General features: G+C 38.8%; 1 protein-coding gene across 1 annotated transcript in view; it reads left to right on the top strand.

Moving 5' to 3' along the window:
- LOC137297982 (hyccin 2-like) overlaps positions 1–23,255 on the top strand; it is a 220,473-nt gene that overhangs the window by 145,342 nt on the left and 51,876 nt on the right. The window contains exon 6 of the mRNA XM_067829997.1: positions 20,770–20,850. Coding sequence (XP_067686098.1) covers positions 20,770–20,850 — 81 coding nt within the window. The remainder of the gene's footprint in view (positions 1–20,769; positions 20,851–23,255) is intronic.

Here is a 23,255-nt window from a genome sequence, read left to right as displayed (position 1 = left end):
GATGGATGAGCAATGAAAACCATCCCATCCTCCTGAAATATATGGTGCATATGTCTAAAACCTTAATGGAACCATACGCTTTCAGCAGCTAATATTTATGTTTTGTTAGTGGTTTGTAGTTGTTTAAGCCAAAGTCAAATTTGTCTCTTACAATGAATCGACCAGCTTCATATTTAATGGCAGATGATAAAATTGGCTTATAATGAGGCACACACTTCATAACCATAGCCATAACGATGCTGCCGATATTGATGCCGGTAATCCTCTTTCTTTTTCAACTGTTCATCAGTAATCATGACACAAGGTTTTCACAGACGACAGGCTACATTTATCTTGAAACTAGATTTCTGCAGGGTATGTTTCTCTGTCTGATCCTTAGTCTGGGGAGAGCTCCTGTCAGGTTCCGAGGTGAGGTGCCTTGTCTGGACAAAGCTTATGCTCCTTCGTTGCTGGAGGTGTGATGTATTTAGGCTATTACTTGTAATATATGTCATATACCATGAATAGTGGCTGTGGGATGTGTGCGTGTGTGGCATACTGATTAACCCCTAAACTGTTAGAGTAACTATCTTGGTCATGAAATGTGATAATTATTTGTGCTTAGGTCTTTAAGGGGAATTAGTGATACACGGTACTCCCTCACTCACTCAAAACCCATTTGGTCCCTGACTGACTGACTGACTGACTGACTGACTGACTGACTGACTGACTCAAGTTGTGCAGGATGTAGCATTTCATGAATACTAGGTGCTGCAATTTTCAGAATTCCAGTTTCTTCGCACTTTCATTTCATTTTGCTTTGTTTGGTGAAGATGCATTCTGACATGTATCACACCATTCTAAAAATATGTTTCTTAAGATTTGTCAATAAAGAATTCTGCTTCGAAGAGACGTTGTTTGGCTGTGAATTCATTCGTCAGCTGGTTGTGGATAATGTCAAGAATTCCGTTAAATGCGTGTGAGCTTGACAACTTCATGTTCAAGACATGCTTTAAGTAAGGTATGTGTGTGGGAGTCTGTAATATCTAGCTTTATATATTATCAAAATAATACACATATCCTTGAGACATCTTTAGACAGTTTCAGATACAGCTGTGGTATGTAGGTGGCCTTGATATTTAATTTACATTGGTATTAGCTCCTTTATAATGAGACAACCAGCCTCAGGTCACTCCCACCTCTTAAGATCCAGGTTAAAATTTATATACAGTAACCCATGGTGTAAGAAGAGACTAAAGAGATTGGGTGCTCAGGCTCACTGACCTGCTTGACACTTGTCATTGTATCCCAGTTGCACATATCATGCTCATATGGTTGATCTATAGATTGACTGGTGCAGACTCAGTTGTTTACAGACCACCATGTAGGTGGAATATTGCTGACTGGTTCATTAAACTGTACTCACTCATTCACGTCACTCCCAGTTCAAGTGTCCTTGAAGAATTTAATTCTGAATATTTCATATTGTGTATCAAATTTGTGTGTTGTGTTTTATCAAGAAACTTCTGAATTCAACAATGTGAGGAAGACAAATTCAGTCGAGAATTTTCACATTGATGCTATACATGATAATGTCATAACTGGTCATATCTTCTTTGTCACTTCAAGTTCTGCGATCCTTTTCGACATAAAAAGATGTTATACAATTTTAACATTTCTGTCACATCTTACAAAAATGTCTGATGGAATTGTATCTCATCTAACCAACCATATATTTTTGCAGAAATATGCAAAAATATTAGTCAAGTGTCTAATTTCATTTTTTATTTTGATTACTGGCCAAAGATTTAAAAAAATACTGTGAACAATCAGGCTGCAATGAATCCAGGAGGAGGTGAATGTTATACATATCACAAATATTTTGCATTAAAAAAGAATGTTGGAAAGTAAATATACTGTACAAAAATAGTTAGGGATATTTGTAAAGTTTTACAATATGAATAATGATGTATTTATTCACTGACACACTGGTAGAATATAAGTAATAATACCAATATCCCTAACTTATTTTGTCCAGTATATGATAACCACTTAGCAGTTGATGTGTTATTCGATGCATTCGGTGAAACAACAACAAAATAAATATTTGACCATTTTTATGATGATTAAAGCAATTATTTATCACTACAATGACCAGTTACCACATTACTGTCAGATTTGATATGAATGAATGTTGGCTATTCTATTTTGCAGACCTTAGAAGTAATGTACAAAATAGTAACTGGCTTGATAGCTCATGGCTAATAAAAATGTATTCCATCCACTAAATCTCCCCAGTCACTGGTCTGAATGACTAGTGACTTTTCATTTACAGTTTTGTAACTGTATCACTCTCTCCAACTTGTTATCTCATAGTACACTTGTAAATAATGCAAGATTATGGCCTGATAAAAATGTTAATGATATTTGCAGCTTTATGATGAAACCTGCATCTACATGTATATTCAAATTTCGGGATAGTGAATAATTTTATGGGCTAGTAAAATTCAGCATAGCAAACAGAGCATGGAAACTATTTCACACACTGCTGTGAAGATCCAAGTAAGAACTGATCTTCAATTACCCATGCTTGTTGTAAGAGACTACTAATAGGATCGGATAGTCAGACTCGTTGACTTGGTTGGCACATGTCATCATTTCCCAATTGCCAAGATAGATGCTGATGCTTTTGATCAATGGATTGTCTGGTCCAGACTTGATTATTTACAGGGGGTTGCCACATGGCTGGAATATTGCTGAGTGAGGCACTAAGCAACAAACCAACCATTTTGCAAGTCTTGTTGCTCATCTGAAAACAAACCTTTTTCAAAAATGAAGGAATATTTCAGTCTTGTGATCACCAATAATGTATTGATCTGATGATGGGATATGCAACAATTGCTTTTTAACAGCTCTAGTGAACAGCTGTACAAGGAAACATAGGCCCTGATCCAGCTTGACCCCAAATATGACGTTTGGTATGTAAACATAGTACAGTTGTTTGTTACTAGTTTCTATGATACAACTTAGTAAACTTTGCTTATCACCATGGGCAACCAGACAGATCTAGAGGTCTGACTCTGTGACTTTGTTGAGTGCATGTTATTGTATACCAATGCCATGGAACGTTGTTCATAATGTCGTTCATTGGATCTGAACATTCATATGCTGCTGTCCGATTGCTGGAATATTGCTGAGTGTGGCATTAAGTGGAATATTGCTGAGTGTGGCATTAAGTGGAATATTGCTGAGTGTGGCATTAAGTGGAATATTGCTGAGTGTGGCATGGAATGGAATATTGCCGAGAGTGGCATTCAGTAGAATTTTTTGAGTGCACTATTGCTGGTGGCATGAAATGGAATATTGGGATAAAATGGCAATACAGCACAGAGTGGCATTAAATGGAATATTGCTGAATGTAGCATTTTTGGGAATATCTCTGATTGTGGCATTAAGTGGAATTTTGCTGAATGTGATATTAAGTGGAATATTGCTTAGTTTAGACTTAATTGGAATATTGCTGATTGTGGCATTGAATAGAATATCGCTAATAGTGGCATTAAATGGAATAATGCTGAGCATGGCATTGAATACAATAAAGCTGAACATGGCATTAAATGGAATAATGTTGAGTGTGGCAGTATTGAAGTAGTGTGGATGAAGCGATATTCAGTCAGCATCACTCTGGTTTTCTTTGCATACAAAGGACATGCTCTGTTCAGTGTAATGTACAACTCATTCACTCAGTTGGACCTTGTCAACACAACCTGTGACATCCTAGTTTTTATTGTTTCAAGTGTTTTGAATGCATGTTGAGAATAAAGATCAGGACAGACTGCTAGTTGTGTCATGTTTGGTGTTATGCATCACAACCTGACATGTATCTCCTTTCTGGATGACATGTCAACCACAAATATCAAAGTGGGCTGATAAAGAAATTAGTCCAATTGAGACGTTCTTAAAAATGTGTAACGTCTTCTCAAACAACAAGTCTGTCAATTTTAATTATGGGAATTGTCACATATCGATTATATCAGTTGTGTGTTCCATCAGTATATTTCCTCTAGAGAATAACCAGCGTAGGGATAGGCTAGTGGTGAAAGCATTCACTTGTGACACTGAAGGCCCAGGTTCAATTCCTCATATGGATGCAATGTGTGAAGCCCATTTCTGGTGTCCACCGCCGTGATATTGCTTGAATATTTTGGTTAAAGCAGTGTAAAATCATACTCACTCCAGACATAAACAGAGCTACCAAAGAAATAGGAAAAGTGTCATTTTAATGTTTTCATAAAAACAGGCAAATTAACATGTAGCAACAGGTGTTGTTCTTATCGTGTTAGAAGGAGTTAAAGGGTAGTCTGGTAGCCAAGTGGTTAAAGCATTTGTTCATCCTGATGAAGACATGGAGCTAATTCCTCACATGGATGCAATGTGTGAAGCCCATTTCTGGTGTCCCCTGCCATGATGTTGTTAAGATAAAGGCTGAACCATTTCCATGGGTTCTATGAGTACCTGGTGTCATCTGTTTTCGATTATCCCCTCCAATAGGCAGAATTGTAGATAGATGTATTGGGAAAAAATTAAGCATCATAAGGTAGGAAATAATTTAAGAAACAGTGCAGATAAGCACCACAACTATGGTGTATTTCCTAAAATCATTTACACACATACATACTCTGAAAGAGTATTATGTTATTGTTTATTGACATGTTTATACAAGTGTAGCAATGTTGTGGATCATGTATGAAGCAAAACACAAGATTACTGACACTCTATTACTCTCCAGTCAATCCTTCATTATTAGTTTTTTCAGTATTCCTATATTGACAAAATAAGGAGTATATACTCCCGATGTTTGAAAATTATCCAGCGCTGTGTATAAGTATATAAAATTTAGCATCTGTGTGAAAGGTTTATGCAGGAGGCAATCTTATATCTGGGGTCACATTATAAAAGGTGTGGTGGGATAGCCTAGTAGTTAAAGTGTTCACTTGTCACGCTGAAGGCCTGGGTTTGATTCCCCACATTGGTAGTATGGAGCTCATTTCTGATGTCCCCTGTGGTGATATTGCTGGAATATTGCTAAGAGCAGTGTAAAATCATACTCACTCATTCGCTATTATCTCAGGTAATCAGGTAATAATGAGTCTGTCTTTCCTTATGTTTCCTAATGTTTTACAGTTACTTTTAACAGAAAACAGTTTCGTCAGTTAACCTTTTCACCTTTTATCTCAAAATGTGCAGTTACATTGACATTTTGACAATGTCACCTTGTGTTAATTCTCCCAAACACTTCAGCTGAAGCACAATGATAACAAACAGTGAAAATTGTATTTGCATCAAATTATTATCCAGCAATAAGGTAAGATGAGAGGTACTTAATGTTGCAATATAGTCACTGATTGTTTTATTAAATGCCATCTGTCTTTGTCGTAATTTTTTACTCTCTTAAAATTCTGGTGGGAAAAGTCTATAGAATATGTACATTATATAAAAAAAATATCAACCCTAGTCTGCAAGACTAAATTTTTATGAATTTATTCTATTTTTAAAACATGCTGAAATATAGGGTGATAATATTGAAGTTCAATGTAAAATCAGTATCTGACCTCATTCGTGTTGAAGGAAAGCACCTCATGTAGTTTGATCAATCTGTAAATTTTATTTAGTTTTTAATGACCCCCACTGTGAAATTCAGAATTAAATGTGCATAAGAGATCAGAGCCACAGTTATTTTTACACAATTATCTCTGGATCCTAATTGAAAATTTTATGAGGGTAGCAATACCATCTCCATGGATTTTTTGTTTTCAGCCATTTATCACACTTTCGGTGATATGTTGCCAGAGGGAGACTAAGTTATATAAATGTTATATGATGCAATATTTTTGTTGCATCTTGTTGATTAGTCTGAACGTGAACCTTGAATTGTTAGAAAGCTTGTATGTGTGAAAATAGACTCATTCTTGATTTCTAGCTCTACTGATCTCCTGGATATCTGTCTGTTTAAATATCTGCAAAGATACAGGTAGGAACTGATCTCCAGCAACCCATGTTTATTGTTGGAAGGAACCTACAAGAATGTTTGCTCCCTGATTTGGTTGACACATGTCATTGTATCCAAGATTGATGCTCATAATGTCAGTCACTGAATTGTCTGGTCCTGACTCTATCACTGATGGATTGCTTTTACATAGCTGGGTGTGCTGAGTGTGATAAAACAAACGAAAACATAGTATACCAGAAACCTATGAAAGTGGTTTCAAGTCCAATCTGCTCCGATGATGTTTCTGGGGAGAGTGAGGTAGCCTAGTGGTTACAGAATTGACTGATCACCCCGAAGACCAAGGTTCAATTCCACTCATGGATACAATGTTTGAAGCCTATTTCTTGTGTTTCCCTGCGCGATATTGCTGGAATATTGCAGAAAGCGATGTAAAACTAAACTCACCCACTCACACGAAAGGCTTCCCCACCCTTTGCTTGAGAGTCAGTATAATGGTAAGTGTTTAAGATCTACGTCACTTAATGGCTTTCCTCCAACTAACTGTCATACAATCACATAACTAGAACACTGTTTACACTACTGTTAACACGACTCTCTCAATACTGATTCTAATTAAGTTAAGTTATAAATATGTTTCACAAACCAGCCTGGAACTTTACCCCCATTATACGGGTCATAACATTACACGAAAGACTGGTGTATAACTGGTGTTATTTACTGAGGCTGTGTGTAAATACAAGCCAAAACTTACATGTTATAAAGGGTGGTGGCTAAGCTATATGGTTAAAGCATCCCTTGCCACACTGAAGACCCTGGTTCAATTCCAGACATGGGTTAAAATGTGTGAAGCTCATTTATGGTGTCATTTGCTGTGATATTGCTGGAAAATTGCTAAAGTGGAAAAGCAAGAGATCTGTCATTAACAAATGAAAGGCGAGTTAGTTGGGCACATTGAGAAAAGAAAGATGGAATTTTTTTTTAAATAGAAACTAGGAATTGCATTTGACATCATTTGTGATCCACATTTGATGTGAAATGTGAGTTCTCCCAAGACATTGTTTGAAACTGAGTTCTGGTTTTGCAAAATCTGAAGTGGTTGATGGTGGAAACGTTTTCTTAAGCATCACGGACACTGAGTTTTAATACTTTCAGAAAAACCTGAGTTCTGATCAGCTTCAGTCATATTAGTGGCTGCCTCTAAATCAATCATTTGGTGATTCCAGTTTCTGGTAAAGGAAATATTTATGTAGTAGTTTCCCATTCCACCAGTATATTAGTATGCTGCTTATAGTAAAATTCCAGTTGGGGACACTTGAAACAAGCTTCCAATATTATATCATGTTGGGAATCGAACCTAAGTCTGCATGATATGTGAAGGCTATTATCATATGGGTACCTTAGATTGGTTTGTGTGTAGATCTCCAAAAGTTTCAGGCCAGATTTGATTGTGTGTAGATATCCCAAAGTTTCAGGCATACTGAAAAAAACATGTCATTCGGAAATATTTTTACATGTTGCTATATTCAGAATGAGTTTGGGGTAACTAGTGGTTAAAGCATTTGCTCATCACACTGAAGATCTGGGTTTGATTCCCCACATAGACACAATGTATAAAGCACATTTCTGGTGGAACATTGCTTAAGTGGTGTAAAACAAACCTTACTCACTCAAAACAAGATGGTTTGTTAAATCTTACACTAATGAATCATGATAATCCTAAATACTAAGTATTTTCACTTTCTTAATCAGGGAAACCAATGTTGGATGAATTTCAGATACTTCAGGCTAATTTTGAAATTGGTGATCATTACTAGTCCATATAAATGCAGGCACTCTGATCTTATAGAATGTTTTTAATGAACATAAGTGTTTTTCCTCTTCCTTATTTTGTCCATTGACAGAAGACATAAGTCTTTCCGTGATGAATCACGTTTTGTACACAACACCATAGCATAATTCCGTGTTTATATCTTACATAATGCTTACCAAAATCATTGAGGCTTTTTATAAATAAGGCATGCAATTTCTGAGCCAGATTTTCATTTGCTGGAGTTTGCTCACAGACTGAGCTTCAGAGTCTTACCTGGAATTGTGGAAATTAAGACCCTACTTACTGCATGTGAGTCCTGTCATTATTCTTGGAGTTACAACTGGATGATTAAATTCATATTCAGTTGGCATAATTGCAATATTGAAAATAGGATTAATTTGGAGGAGAGCTCTCAGCCAAAGAGACAGGAAAGGAAACTGTGTTTCGCAAGTCACATGACACCAAGCTTATATTGATTTCCAATGTTGAAGAGTTCCTTTCCTTCAAAGTCTAAGATGTGTATTTACACTCTCTGTCAGCTGCCATAATGAATAGGCATATTCTTCTGAAATATTTTTTACGTGCCATGTCTCTTCATGATGAACGCAACTGCTGGTTTGAACCTATAATGAGAAGACGACTGAGGCTGTATCAAGAAAACCTAGCCCTTGCCATATAAATCTTTGTTCAAAGAAGGCTGTAGTCTGTCCTGTCTCGTTCATAGTGATTTAGGGATGTGAATGAAGACGTTTTGGAAGTCTGGTTTCAGTTCATTTACTGCCATGTTATGTTCTCATTTCATTAGGGATTATCATGGCTGGAAAATTACAGCTACACGATTTTAAAGAAGTCGGAATAAAATGGGTATGGCATAGGAGGGATGCTTTACATATTGATTTGTGAGTGTTGAGTTGATATCTTGTTAAAAAATGTTATCCAATTGAAGTTGTTTGAAACTTCCAACCTGTTATTCTCAATTTTCGTTGATTTTTTTAGTGTTTTGAAGAGAATGAAAATATTGTAGTATTTAATAACTTGATCTTTAATATGATTTGAAAATCATTTTAATCATTTTGTTCCTTTTGATGTGGGTTTTGAAAAATCTGTGTTATTGAAATCTATTCTTTTAGCTGATGATACTTTCAACTATTTTTCTCCCTTGTCGTATTCAGCATTAATAATGATTGTACTGATAGAAGAATTATGCAACTTTCATATTTTTCAGGACCTGCACAACATGAACCGATTTTATCATCTTTAATATTGTCAACATTTTCACTTCAACATGCCTTTCATGACAGTGAAAATTACATTCTCCTGGGTTCTGTGTTGAATATGATCATGGATTCGATATCTGGCAAAAACAAGTAGGCATAACATGATATGTAGTTTTGTATAAGGACCCTTTGTCATGGTTCAGTTTCATACACCCAGATCACCATTCCATTATTAATTATTAGGACATACTGTAAATCATTAAATTTTTGCGAGCATGATATTTTTGTGAAAATTGCGAATGACTTGAACTCGCAAAAATATCATGACGCAATTTGCTGGTAGAATGCAATGAATAATCAGCAAACAACCTGTCCTATCTTCGCTTTATTATTCACCAGTTCATATAATTAACAATAGATCTAGACAATACATATATTAAGCAATTACAACAATGCGAAGAATGACTTGATTACTAGCATTACTTGTACTCGTGTGTCACATGTCAAACAATGGATACCTGAACAAAAGTCACTCAATCAGTACGTCCAATAGTCCAGACAGGTGCCAACCACGCAACACACATTTTTTAGAGACTGTTTGAAAGGCTGAGACCATCCAGCGGGCGTGGACAGGTTTCATGACACTTCTCTGGAGATCAACAGCTTCGCCGACACTGACTAAACTGGTCCTTCATCAGTGCCAATCTATTAGAGTCATATCCATTTAATTTAATCCCTTTGAACTATTTTAAGCTTATTTGGCCTATGCAGCAAGTGTTGTTTTTAGGAAAAAATCACTGATTGCATACATGTGGAAGTACTCCACTGAATGGTGTTCAAGATTAGCGTCAAACTTTAATATGTGATTGGATTTACTTCAGCTAAAACTTTCAGATGCAAGTAAGCTTTGAAACCGTTAAACTAAACTATGTTTTGAGAATTAGGCAAGTCGCATAAATATCATGACGTAAAAACGTCTGTTGGTCGCCTCTCGCAACAATATCATGATGCCAAAATTTCGTGATTTACAGTATATATCATGAGGAAGCACTGTAATATCATGGACACGATGTCACAGTTGCTGTTGCAGCAGTTTCTGGTGTCTGTCACTGTGATATTGCTGGAATATTGTGAAAATTGGGGTCAAACACACACACACTCACTCACTCAGAATATATTCTGTAAAAAACGAGTAGCATCCAATATAAAGCTGTGTGCAGGGCTTTATTCAGGCATTTAGAATGTACACTAGTGCAACCTGAAACTGCAGAACTACGGAATGCAGCCTCATATTTATACCCAGTACATGTTTATTTTGCTATTCACAAACTTCAGCTAGAAAACATTTACGATGAGGAAGTAGCTTGGCGTGGTGATGACTAGATAAACAGTGATTGCACGACTGTTTCTGTTCGTGTCATGACATTTTAGTAAAGTAGGATAAAATTATCTTGTCAGACCTGGCATAATATGGTTATAATGATATTAAAAATCATCAATACCTAAACATAAGCATGATGTATAATTATATATTGAGGAGCAGTTGCAGCCTATTTTTGTAACAAGGCAGATTACCTACAGCAACACTGAATGCAACAAGGTTATCACCATAAGGTAGCACTTGGTGCAACAAGGTTATCACCATAAGGTAGCACTTGGTGCAACAAGGTTATCACCATAAGGCAGCACTTGGTGCAACAAGGTTATCACCATAAGGTAGCAATTGGTGCAACAAGGTTATCACCATAAGGTAACAATTGGTGCAACAAGGTTATCACCTAAGGTAGCACTTGGTGCAACAAGGTTATCACCATAAGGTAGCACTTGGTGCAACAAGGTTATCACCTAAGGTAGCACTTGGTGCAACAAGGTTATCACCATAAGGTAGCACTTGGTGCAACAAGGTTATCACCTAAGGTAGCACTTGGTGCAGCAAGGTTATCACCATAAGGTAGCAATTGGTGCAACAAGGTTATCACCTAAGGTAGCAATTGGTGCAACAAGGTTATCACCATAAGGTAGCAATTGGTGCAACAAGGTTATCACCTAAGGTAGCAATTGGTGCAACAAGGTTATCACCATAAGGTAGCAATTGGTGCAACAAGGTTATCACCTAAGGTAGCAATTGGTGCAACAAGGTTATCACCTAAGGTAGCAATTGGTGCAACAAGGTTATCACCATAAGGTAGCAATTGGTGCAACAAGGTTATCACCTAAGGTAGCAATTGGTGCAACAAGTTTATTACCTAAGGTAGCACTAGATGCAACAAGGTTTTCAGCCAAGGCAGTACTGGATGCAAGAAGGTTATGACCTAAGGCGGCACTGGGTGTGAGAAGGTTATCACATAAGGTGTCACAGGTTCAGCAAGATAATCACCTAAGGCAGCACTGGGTGCAGAAGGTTATCACCTTAGGCAGCACTGAGTGGAACATGGTCATTAACTAAGACTGCACTTAGTACAACAAGGTTATCACCTGTGGTGGCACTGGGTGCAACAAGGTTATCACCTAAGGTGGCACTGGGTGCAACAAGGTTACCACCTAAGGTGGCACGGGGTGCAACAAGGTTACCACCTAAGGTGGCACTGGGTGGGAAAATGTAAGCACCTGAGGTAGCACTGGGTGCAACAAGGTCAGTAACTAAGGCTAAACTGGTTGCAACAAGGTTAACTATTTTTGCACTAGGTGCAAGCAGGTTTCATTTCCTTAAATGAAGCCCTGCATGTGGGTGTTTCTGAATTACACAATACTTCCAGTTAGTCCTTGTTTATCACATTTTCTGACTAAGACATATTGCAGCACTTAGATACATTCTTGAAACCATAACAACATATGTTATATGTTTTTGTTGACAAACATAGTGACCCGTGAAGGTCCCGGGGTAGAATGGGCCTTCAGCAACCCATGCTTGCCATAAAAGGTGACTATGCTTGTTGTAAGAGGCGACTAACAGGATCGGGTGGTCAGACTAGCTGACTTGGTTGACACGTGTCATCGGTTCCCCATTGCGCAGATTGATGCTCATGTTGTTGATCACTGGATTGTCTGGTCCAGACTCGATTATTTACAGACCGTCGCCATATAGCTGGAATTTTGCTAAGTGCAACGTAAAACTAAACTCACTCACTCACTCACTAACAAACATAGTGATGTGAAATTACTTTTCTGATTTGTGGAAGAAGTGCTTACTACTAAATATCATCTTTCCTGGAGATGCCATCAAGAAGATCATGATTTAACATTTAAGTGCTTTCACGTAAATATAATCTTTTATGGCAATGTCATCGACAAAAATCATGTTCCATCTTTAATTTCTCCAGCAGACTGATCCAAAGGCAGGATTAAGATGAAGGAACAAACTACTGAGATTGAGAACCCTTCTCAAGTATTGTTACTGGCTCTGATGCTCATCAGCAGGACTGCTGTTGTTGTGGACAAAGGGTGTTCTTACCTTAATCAATACCTGATGATGAGATACGAGATAATCGGAACAAATCAGAGTACGAAATCTATGGTCAGGTATTGATGAAGTAAAGACTGTGAACCTCATTAGTAGCATTGTTAAACAGTGTTGGGAACTGAGGGCTGAAGTATTGGTTCTAGGCCACAGGTGTTGGTTTCTCAGGTAGGAATATTACCTGTCAATACCTGTCTGTTTGTTAGTTCAGATGCAAATACGACCCGTGTTAATAAGTTCAATGAAATCAAGGTAAAGATTCCAACCCTGTTGTCATGCCCTCAGACTATGTTGATGAAATCTGAATAAACAGACTGTACTAAACATATTATCAAATTCAAATTATGGACTAGATAAGAGTTTGCTTTAGGACAGCTTCAAGCTGAATTGATTGTTTAATGACATGAAATCATATTATTACAGTAATTTTGAAAATTGGAACCATTCTTTTTTTGTAATCCCACAATGCTCCAAGCTCCATCTGTCTCACAGCTTTGCAATTTATTGTACAATTATTTCCAAAATTGCAGATTCAATTCGTATGGTGTGGTCATTGATAGTCCAATCAGTGTTTTTGGAATGTGTTGCAGTTGGCTCTGTTTGTTTTATTGCACCTGAGGCATTCTTTTACTGGCAGTTGAGCCAAGATGACTTAATGGCGACTTCTATCTCTCATGGGCTGTGTGGTGTCATTTTAAATGATGGAGTGTATTTTATTTTCACCAAGGTCAACACTGCAAGAAGCTCAGTCAGGATACATTGCCAATGGAGGCTTTCCATCAACGCTAATAGAGGGTCAAGGGGATTCATAATTTTGTGTTTCAGTCAAGCTAGGACTATCTGTTTATTTCCAGGTTCATTTCGATTAAGATCCTTGGTCTTTTAGCACCTTACCAGTTCTCGGAGGATTTCATTTGCTGCTAAAAGTCACAGGCAGATGTATTGCAGCTCCGACATGGTGGACTGTATTTCACTGAGCCTGGACCAGACAATGCAGGTGATTGGCTTCAAGTCTCAGGCAGATGTATTACAGCTCATTCATGGTAGCAGATGTTTTGTTTAAACCTGGACTAGACAATGCAGGTGATTGGCACAATGAACAATAACACACTGGTATACAATAGTACAAGATCATCAACCTCTGCAAAACTGACCACCCAAAGAGCATGGTGAACTAAGGTCCTTGGGAACTGAAACTAGAGAGTGAGTTTGGTTTTACGCTGCTTTAAGCAGTATTAAAGCAGTATCATGGGGGACACCAGACATTGTACCCATATGGGGTCAATCAGGGTCTTCAGGTGACGGTTGAATGCTTTGACCACTAGGCTACCTCACCTCCAACTAGGGAGCGAGTACAGACTGAATATCACTTTGGCCACAAGTGAATGGACACTATTTCAAACAAATGATCCCATCAGTCAAAAATGCAACCTTAGTGAAATTAGTTTTTTTCATGATGGAATAATTGGAGGATATGCATGTATCTGTACACCAGTATTTGAAACCAGTGCAGGACATGACCTTGACCTTAGGCTGTGATTATACATGAATTTCGTCTGTTCCGCTGGGGGTGGTTTGCTAGTCAAGTGATTAAAAAGCTTGAATATCATATCAAAAGAACTGAATTTGATTCCAAATAGTACACTGTGTAAAGCCCATTCCTGGTGTCCTCCGCCCGGATATTTGCTGGGATATTGCTAAACATGGTGTAAAATCACATTCATTGACTCAAGTTCTGCTAAACGTGCACGATACCACTTAGAACCTCATTTTAGCTTTTCCTACAATGTGATCCAGCAACTCTGTCATAAATGTTTTGTAAATTACAATGTCAAATGTCTGTTAGGTAGCAAAACTACATCATTTCATCTCGAGATGAGCTCCATTTCTCAGTAATGGACATTACCTGTGTATTGATAAATGACTGTTCTCATGCCTTTCTCTAGGGGATGTCAGCTTTCTCATTTTTGATTAAACCTGAAAAACATGTGTCTTGTTCCTTCTTTCAGGGCAAAAACTTCCAATCTGTGTGTTTGCGTTGGGATTTTCTTACTGTCTTGGTACTGGCGGTTTCAGTGTTTAACAAAATTTGCATTCTCTTCAGTAAGGCTGATGGCAGTTGATGAAAGTTGTCATTATGGTGTGATTTTTTTAAAACAATTCATTTTCATAAATGTACCCAGCTTAGGTGCATCTTGAAAATAGTGTGGAACTCCCCAGGTCAAATACCATTATGTCCATAGAGATTATATGTGAGATTTCAGTGGCATAACGCAACATCTGATGTTGGAGATTACACTTTATCAGATCTTTTGGGTTGAGTTCCCTCTGGGATTCAAACCCACACTCCTAGGCACCTAATCGCCAGCACACAAAGTCATCTATCTAACCCACTCAGACACCACAGCATTGATAGATACAGTGCCAGTTATTAACTGGTCAGATGCAACATTTCTTATATTTTGGATTGCTCTTTCTCAGTAGAGTACAGATTATGGTATATCTGAGAGTCAAACCCACTCTTTCGGAGTCAGTATCTACTGGTACATTGTGATGACAGTCTAGTGCAGTGTAGGTGAAAGATACGTAAGTGTTAACAATCTTAAGATAACACAAGATAACAGTCTTAAAAAGTCATCGATAATTGTCCATGCTACACAAGGACATTCTTCTAGGTTTCTTTACTGCTCTTTTGTTGATATTTATATTTTAAAAAAAACAGAGATTCTTGTATTTCGTTGATTTAGACCCTCATTGACTGTTGTTTCCATAGTGACCATGGTAAGCCCAGACCGCAGATCTGATTATCAGAGTCGTTTTTTAGGAATGGTTTCTCTCTGTGATGTTCATGTCTTGGAACTTGCTTTGTTTGTCGGTGGTGAAATTTAGTTGCTAGGCAACGTTTTTGAAAGGTTTTCTTTCTTAAATAGTTAACTACTTTGCTACGCTGTGTCCGTTGCATCTTGTGAAAGAATCCGCTTCCAGTGTTGTGTAGTGTTTAGGAGTGCTTCTTGATTTACTGTTACAGAGTGGCATTAAGTACCACTTCAAATGGAAATGTCCTATAAAGATGTCATGCATAATCATTGTTTACACTAGTTTAAAATGTACGATCCTTTAAATAACACAGTACAGCAGATCATATAGATTTATGAGAGCATTTTTTTCTAAAAATGTCAATTTACAGAAAAAATGATATCACTCATGTAATTAGTGTGTATTCTGTGCTGAAGTTTGACACTGTTATCATGTGGAAGGGTTTGTTTTCCATCTTTGTTTATGATTTGATAGAGTTTTGTCTTGTGAAGTCTGACAACTGTCCTTATATTTCAGTTGGACACATGTATGAGTTTGGGATAATGCTTGATATATTCCATCAAGTCAGATTTATGACTACAAAGAACGTACATTGACAAGGAACATTGTGACATATTGATATATGTACCATTAATTGAGTGAATCTGAATATGAGCAGTTATTTACATGATGATTTAAAGTTGAATTTATAGATTTCATGCCAACTCGCTTCTCAGTCAAACATCATTTTATTGACCTCTCTGATGAGATACATAATAATCACTGTCATATGAAGCTTCCCCTGAATCATCCGACATACACAAGTTTTTGCCTTGAATCTGCCTCACACCAGCACCATCATCAACACCACCACCACCACCACCATCACTAACACCAACACCATAATCAGAACTGCCACCACCACCACCACTAACAACAACAACACCATCACCATCATCACTAACACCAGCACCAGCACCACAACTGCCACCACCACCACCACTAACAACAACAACAACACAAGCACCAGCACCACAACTGCCACCACTACTACCAACAACAACAACACCATCACCAGCATCACTAACACCAGCACCAGCACCAGCACCAGCACCAGCACCAGCACCAGCACCACAACTGCCACCACCACAGCCAACAAGACCATCACCATCAACACCAACATCATCACACCCACCAACAGCAACTACATCATCACCACAGCTATCACCACTAACAAGATCATCACCATCACCCCCATTAACACAAAATCACCACCACCACAACTACCATCAACACAACTACCATCATCATAACTACCACCACAACAACCATTACCAGCATTACCATCAACATCATCACCCCCGTCACGACACCTACTGCCAACAACATCACCACCAACATCATCTTCCCTGTCACCACACCTACTGCCAACAACATCACCACCAACATCATCTTCCCTGTCACCACACCTACTGCCAACAACATCACCACCAACATCATCTTCCCCGTCACCACACCTACTGCCAACAACATCACCACCAACATCATCTTCCCTGTCACCACACCTACTGCCAACAACATCACCACCAACATCATCACCCCTGTCACCACACCTACTGCCAACAACATCACCACCAACATCATCTTCCCCGTCACCACACCTACTGCCAACAACATCACCACCAACATCATCTTCCCCGTCACCACACCTACTGCCAACAACATCACCACCAACATCATCTTCCCCGTCACCACACCTACTGCCAACATCACCACCAACATCATCTTCCCTGTCACCACACCTACTGCCAACAACATCACCACCAACATCATCACCCCCGTCACCACACCTACTGCCAACAACATCACCACCAACATCATCTTCCCTGTCACCACACCTACTGCCAACAACATCACCACCAACATCATCTTCCCCGTCACCACACCTACTGCCAACAACATCACCACCAACATCATCTTCCCTGTCACCACACCTACTGCCAACAACATCACCACCAACATCATCTTCCCCGTCACCACACCTACTGCCAACAACATCACCACCAACATCATCTTCCCTGTCACCACACCTACTGCCAACAACATCACCACCAACATCATCACCCCTGTCACCACACCTACTGCCAACAACATCACCACCAACATCATCTTCCCCGTCACCACACCTACTGCCAACAACATCACCACCAACATCATCTTCCCCGTCACCACACCTACTGCCAACAACATCACCACCAACATCATCTTCCCCGTCACCACACCTACTGCCAACAACATCACCACCAACATCATCTTCCCCGTCACCACACCTACTGCCAACATCACCACCAACATCATCTTCCCTGTCACCACACCTACTGCCAACAACATCACCACCAACATCATCACCCCCGTCACCACACCTACTGCCAACAACATCACCACCAACATCATCACCCCCGTCACCACACCTACTGCCAACAGCATCACCACCAACATCATCACCCCCGTCACCACACCTACTGCCAACAACATCACCACCAACATCATCTTCCCTGTCACCACACCTACTGCCAACACCATCACCAGCACTAACACTACCACCACTATTTCTCTTTGTCCTTGATAAAGGATGTAGTTAGATATTACTTGGTGTTTACTATGGTGCAGAAGATATGGACAATAAAACAATAGCTGCTTAGCATGGTGTCAGTATGCTGTATGTGAGTGTGATTAAGTTTAGTTTTGCGCCACTTTTAGCAATTTCCAGAAATATCACAGAAAGGGACACCAGAAGTGGGCTTCAAGAACAAATGAACTCACATTTTTGTACTCTTTTTACATACGAAAGACTTGTGGATAGTGTTAAGCAGAACACAAAATTCATTCTTTAAAAAACGTGTGGTTAATTAATGCTGAATAATTCAAATTTGCCCAAAAGTCGTTTGCTTCACTCTCGCACGTGAACGAAAACAACAGAGAGGTTAAGTAACTGTTGCCAGAGCACTGCAGTGACATCATGTGAAGAAGGATTTTCAGTTAGTTGTATATTATAAAATGTGTAACAAGCTCATCAATTGCTGATATCCCAGTGTCAGCAAAGACATGCCGAACTGTTGTGCTGCCGTCAAATGCTTGTGTGATGGTATCACCACGCACTGATTTCCACTGGACCCCTTAGTGTGTGCTAAATATGTGGTTTGTGAGTGCGAAGCAAGTGTTGTGGAAGTCTGTACATATTACATCGGGTGATTTGACACCTACCTCGCTTCCAGGATAGAAGATATTATTTAGATTTGTTTTCACTGAGTTAAAAAAAATATTACATCTACTTACTAGTTGTAAATAATTGGTGACCAAAGGATTTGGCATGACGCAACTTGTAACATTAGGACTTTTTCCTCAGAAACGAGGTTGTGGTTGAAGTGACATCAATATTGTAAGTAGTATTGTATTGACACCCACCTTGCTTCCAAGAGTGAAATTGTTATGTTATAAGCAATGGCATGCAAAATCCTATTGTCCATCAATAAAATACATATTTTACTACCAGTAAAAAGTAGTTGTGTAACTCAGTGAAAACAATCGTAAAAAGCATTTACACTCAGCCTGGCAGATGTTCATGACAGGGCGCCATTTTTTTAAATCGTGGGGTCACGGTCGAAAGTCAGTTTGAGAATCAATTAGGTTATGGTTTGTTTTCATCAAGTTAAAAGTTCAAAACTACTTCCTACTTGTAGTTTAATATGTTTTTGAATAATGACCTAAAAGATTTTGCATGACAGTGTTTGTAACAGAACTACAAGAACAATTTACAAACATTATTACAAGCGATTTCGACAGAATTGTTTATAAAAACATGTATCTCAGAGAAAATAAAAAAAGCAGGTGACAAGATTAGATGGCAGTAGATTAAGAGCTACATAGAGTTTTAATTTTTCAAAACAGTTGTTGCAATTGCAGCTTTGGACAAACCTATGTACAAGATAATCTACCCACAAAATTATAGATGAATACTACAGCAACCCAAATAGGTATACATCATATTACATCACAGAGTTGCGACCCTTTGATTGGTTGAAATTTTGTGCATGGGAGGGAATTGGGCTCTGTCGTCAAAAAGATTCATTTAAGGATATATAATATCAAAATGAGTAGTTATAATAATGGGGTTTCATTAATAATGACGTCAATTGATGCCTTTGTACCCCCCTAGAGTATATGTGATCTTTAACACCTTGTACCCATGTGGGGAAATGAACCTAGAACTTGACAAGTTAACACTTCAACCACTAGACTACCTCACCACCCTAAGTATCCTGTGGTATGCAGTATTCTGTGTGACTATGAGGATAGCCAAGACTGGATAGTCTTTGGCACTGATGTTTTTATGATTCCATGTTGTATGTCAGTCGTCTAGCACTACAAAATGTGATAGGACGTGATCAGTACAAGCAACTTGCATCCCCGCTGATAGCACCTCACATAAATGCTTCATGTTCTGTCAGTTCATGTGTTTACTGAGACACTGACATACAAAATTAATCATCAGTTTGAAAGAATTAATCTATGACGCAAGCAAACGAAAGAAATGGTTTTTCTTTCTTGATACATGAACTGTTGTCGATTAAACAAATCATTACATGGAAATTTAAAGTGATTATGTTCTACCTTATCAATAGTCAACAGCTGGCAGATATTTTCTGTACAAAATTTTTTTTTTAAGAATATTGGTATTAAAGGTTATTTCATGCAATATTGGATGTTATTTGAGCCCATGCAAGAATCAAACTCTTTTGCCAAACATTCATTATGACGATGTAGATTCAATGTATTTGTTGCCATCAGCTGGGGGCTTGGGTTTGAGTTATGGGGTGATTCAAGTTGGAGTGTCACTTTGATTAGCATTCCAGTTAAAGTGAACTTTACAATGAGCACGCTCATAACAAACAGACTTATATAACTGTTACTACTGGTCACAGCCACTTGCTGTGTATTTTAGTTGAAATGCATATAATGATTACTCTTGCTTGACAACCCTTGAAGAAACATCACACTCATAAACATGAATAAGTTGTTTTCTTTAAAGTTTGTCTATATTGTCTACATTATAAGGAAATCTCGTTCATTTGAGTTTAAGGGAGGTGGGGTAGCCCAGTGGTAAAAGATTTTGATCTTCATGCCAAATACACTGGTTGGCCACAGCCCATTTCTGGTGTTCCCCTTTGAACTAAACTCACTTGCTCACTTTATTGAAAGCCATGAGCATAAGTATGGGTCTGATGAATTGAGAAACAAAATTTGGTGAACAGGATTCAAATTCAACAGAACAAATTCTGATGACTGGGCCACCTCTGCTCCTCATAGCTCCTTCATTTTTACATGTGAACCAAGATTGTTCACTACTGCTAGTTTCTGAAAAATGTTTGAACTGGATCATAATGATATGGGATATATCTAAATAACAATGAAATGAAAATATTTTTCTTCTTCTTTTCAGGAAATTGTTCACTCCGATGGGAAAGCCAAGGTTATGACGTTCAGGATCCCATCCTATGGCCAACCATCTGTCTATCATGAGGTAAGAATCCATTCATAATATTTATTTTTCTAATTATTTTGAAGATCAATGAAACAGTTTGATAAAGGAGCATAACTTGTAAGGACATGATGAGTCAAGGGGCAGATTTTGGTGCTAGCATACAGTATCAAGGGGCAGATTTGGGTGCTAGCATACAGTATCCAGGGGCAGATTTTGGTGCTAGCATACAGTATCAAGGGGCAGATTTGGGTGCTAGCAAACAGTATCAAGGGTTAGGTTGGGTGCTAACAAACAGTATCAAGGGTTAGATTTGGGTGCTAACAAACAGTATCAAGGGTTAGGTTGGGTGCTAACAAACAGTATCAAGGGTTAGGTTGGGTGCTAGCAGACAGTATCAAGGGTTAGGTTGGGTGCTAACAAACAGTATCAAGGGTTAGGTTGGGTGCTAGCCAACAGTATCAAGGGTTAGGTTGGGTGCTGACAAACAGTATCAAGGGGCAGATTTGGGTGCTAGCATACAGTATCAAGGGGCAGATTTGGGTGCTAGCATACAGTATCAAGGGTTAGGTTGGGTGCTGACAAACAGTATCAAGGGGCAGATTTGGGTGCTAGCATACAGTATCAAGGGGCAGACTGGGTGCTAGCCAACAGTATCAAGGGTTAGGTTGGGTGCTAACAAACAGTATCAAGGGGCAGATTTGGGTGCTAGCATACAGTATCATGGGGCAGATTTTGGTGCTAGGATATAGTATCAAGGGGTAGGTTTGGGTGCTTGGGGCACCTGAATCTTTGCCCTTGACGTCTTCCTGATAAAATACAACAAAACAGTGTTAATTCATTCCAGTGGTTGTTTTTGAAAATAACAGAAAATTTGCTTAAAGATGCTCGCTTTTTGTGTCCAAGGTCTCGTTATACAGCAGTGTCATCTGAGACTTGCTGTCTAATAACAAAGAGAAAAAAATCACCATTTGGTAAGAATAATTTTGAGATAGATTATGTTGAAAGCCATGTGGTTTGGTTAGATGGGAGTTCTGTGAGGGATGAGATCCTGTTTGATGAAGCAGCTCTGGCGGGTGCCCTCAGTGACAGAGATTGGCTTCATGAGGGATCAAACGCTAACTCAAGAAAGAAAAGTCTTTGGAGATGTGTTTTTTGTGAAACAGACTCAAGGACTTAGGAAATCATTTAGATGCTTTTGAATTGATGGAAAAGCAGTTGAAAATAGACATTGGATGGGTTGTATGAATGTCATGTTAAAAACCATTTGAACACTGAGAAATGTCTGGATTGTGATTGTTTTAGATAATGTATGTGGCCATCATGTATGTATGCAAATTTGTGTTTAGAGTCTATTTAGTGATTGGTATGATGTGTGAGTCTTGTGGAGATCTGTTTGGTTCATAATGAGTGAGTGAGTGAGTTTAGTTTTACGCCGCACTCAGCAGTATTCCAGCTATATGGCGGCGGTCTGTAAATAATCGAGTCTGGACCAGACAATCCAGTGATCAACAACATGAGCATCGATCTGCGCACTTGGGAACCGATGACATGTGTCAACCAAGTCAGCGAGGCTGACCACCCGATCCCGTTAGTCGCCTCTTACGACAAGCATAGTCACCTTTTATGGCAAGCATGGGTTGCTGAAGGCCTATTCTACCCCGGGACCTTCACGGGTCTGGTTCATAATGAAACTGTCATGTATGGACCATAATGTTTAAAGCTGCGTGCGTGCGTGCGTGCGAGAGTTCTTATGACAGTATTCCACTAACCAAACTGGGGACACCAGATGCGGGCATCATACAATTTACATATGTGGGGAATCAAATCCGGATCTTTTGCATGACAAGCTTTAACCACTAACCCTCCACCCCTGCCTGCAAGGGTTGTTACTGACAAAGAATTAAAATTGTCCACTACCACCACCTCCACCAATACCACAAACCCACCAAAAGATGCAAAGTTGCTAAAAAATACTTAAATTTTATACAGATAGTCCTCCTAAGCATAAACAATCAAGTAGTTGCCTTCAATGTATGCAATTTTCTTTACGAGCTGCACCAGCTAAGAACCATCTGGAAAAGCGAAGCTGATGTCACCAATCTACTATTCTAGCCAATACATACAAGATGTTTAGGTTGTCGGAATCAATGAAAGTATAACAGCAAAAAGTGAGTCCCTTGTCGAGCTGTGTTTGTATGGGTTGCTTTTTCCTATGTCAAGTCCCAGTTAGATGTCACAAATCACATTACAGCTGGATGATTCCATTTGTAGTAGACTGGAGAAATAGCTATGCTGGCATTACCTGTCAAATCAAAGGTTTAGTCGGCAGTCCCAGTCCTGATGGTGATGGGATGTTCCACCCAAGTTCTCTCCCTGCTGCCATCAAAGAGAAGACCATTTTTGTTAAGATCGCTTTGGAAGCTGATGACAGGGCGTCAGCCTCA

Source organism: Haliotis asinina, chromosome 10 (genome assembly GCF_037392515.1).
Source record: "Haliotis asinina isolate JCU_RB_2024 chromosome 10, JCU_Hal_asi_v2, whole genome shotgun sequence".
In the NCBI taxonomy this organism is placed as follows: Eukaryota; Metazoa; Mollusca; class Gastropoda; order Lepetellida; family Haliotidae; genus Haliotis; species Haliotis asinina.
This window is presented reverse-complemented; position numbering and strand designations above follow the sequence as displayed.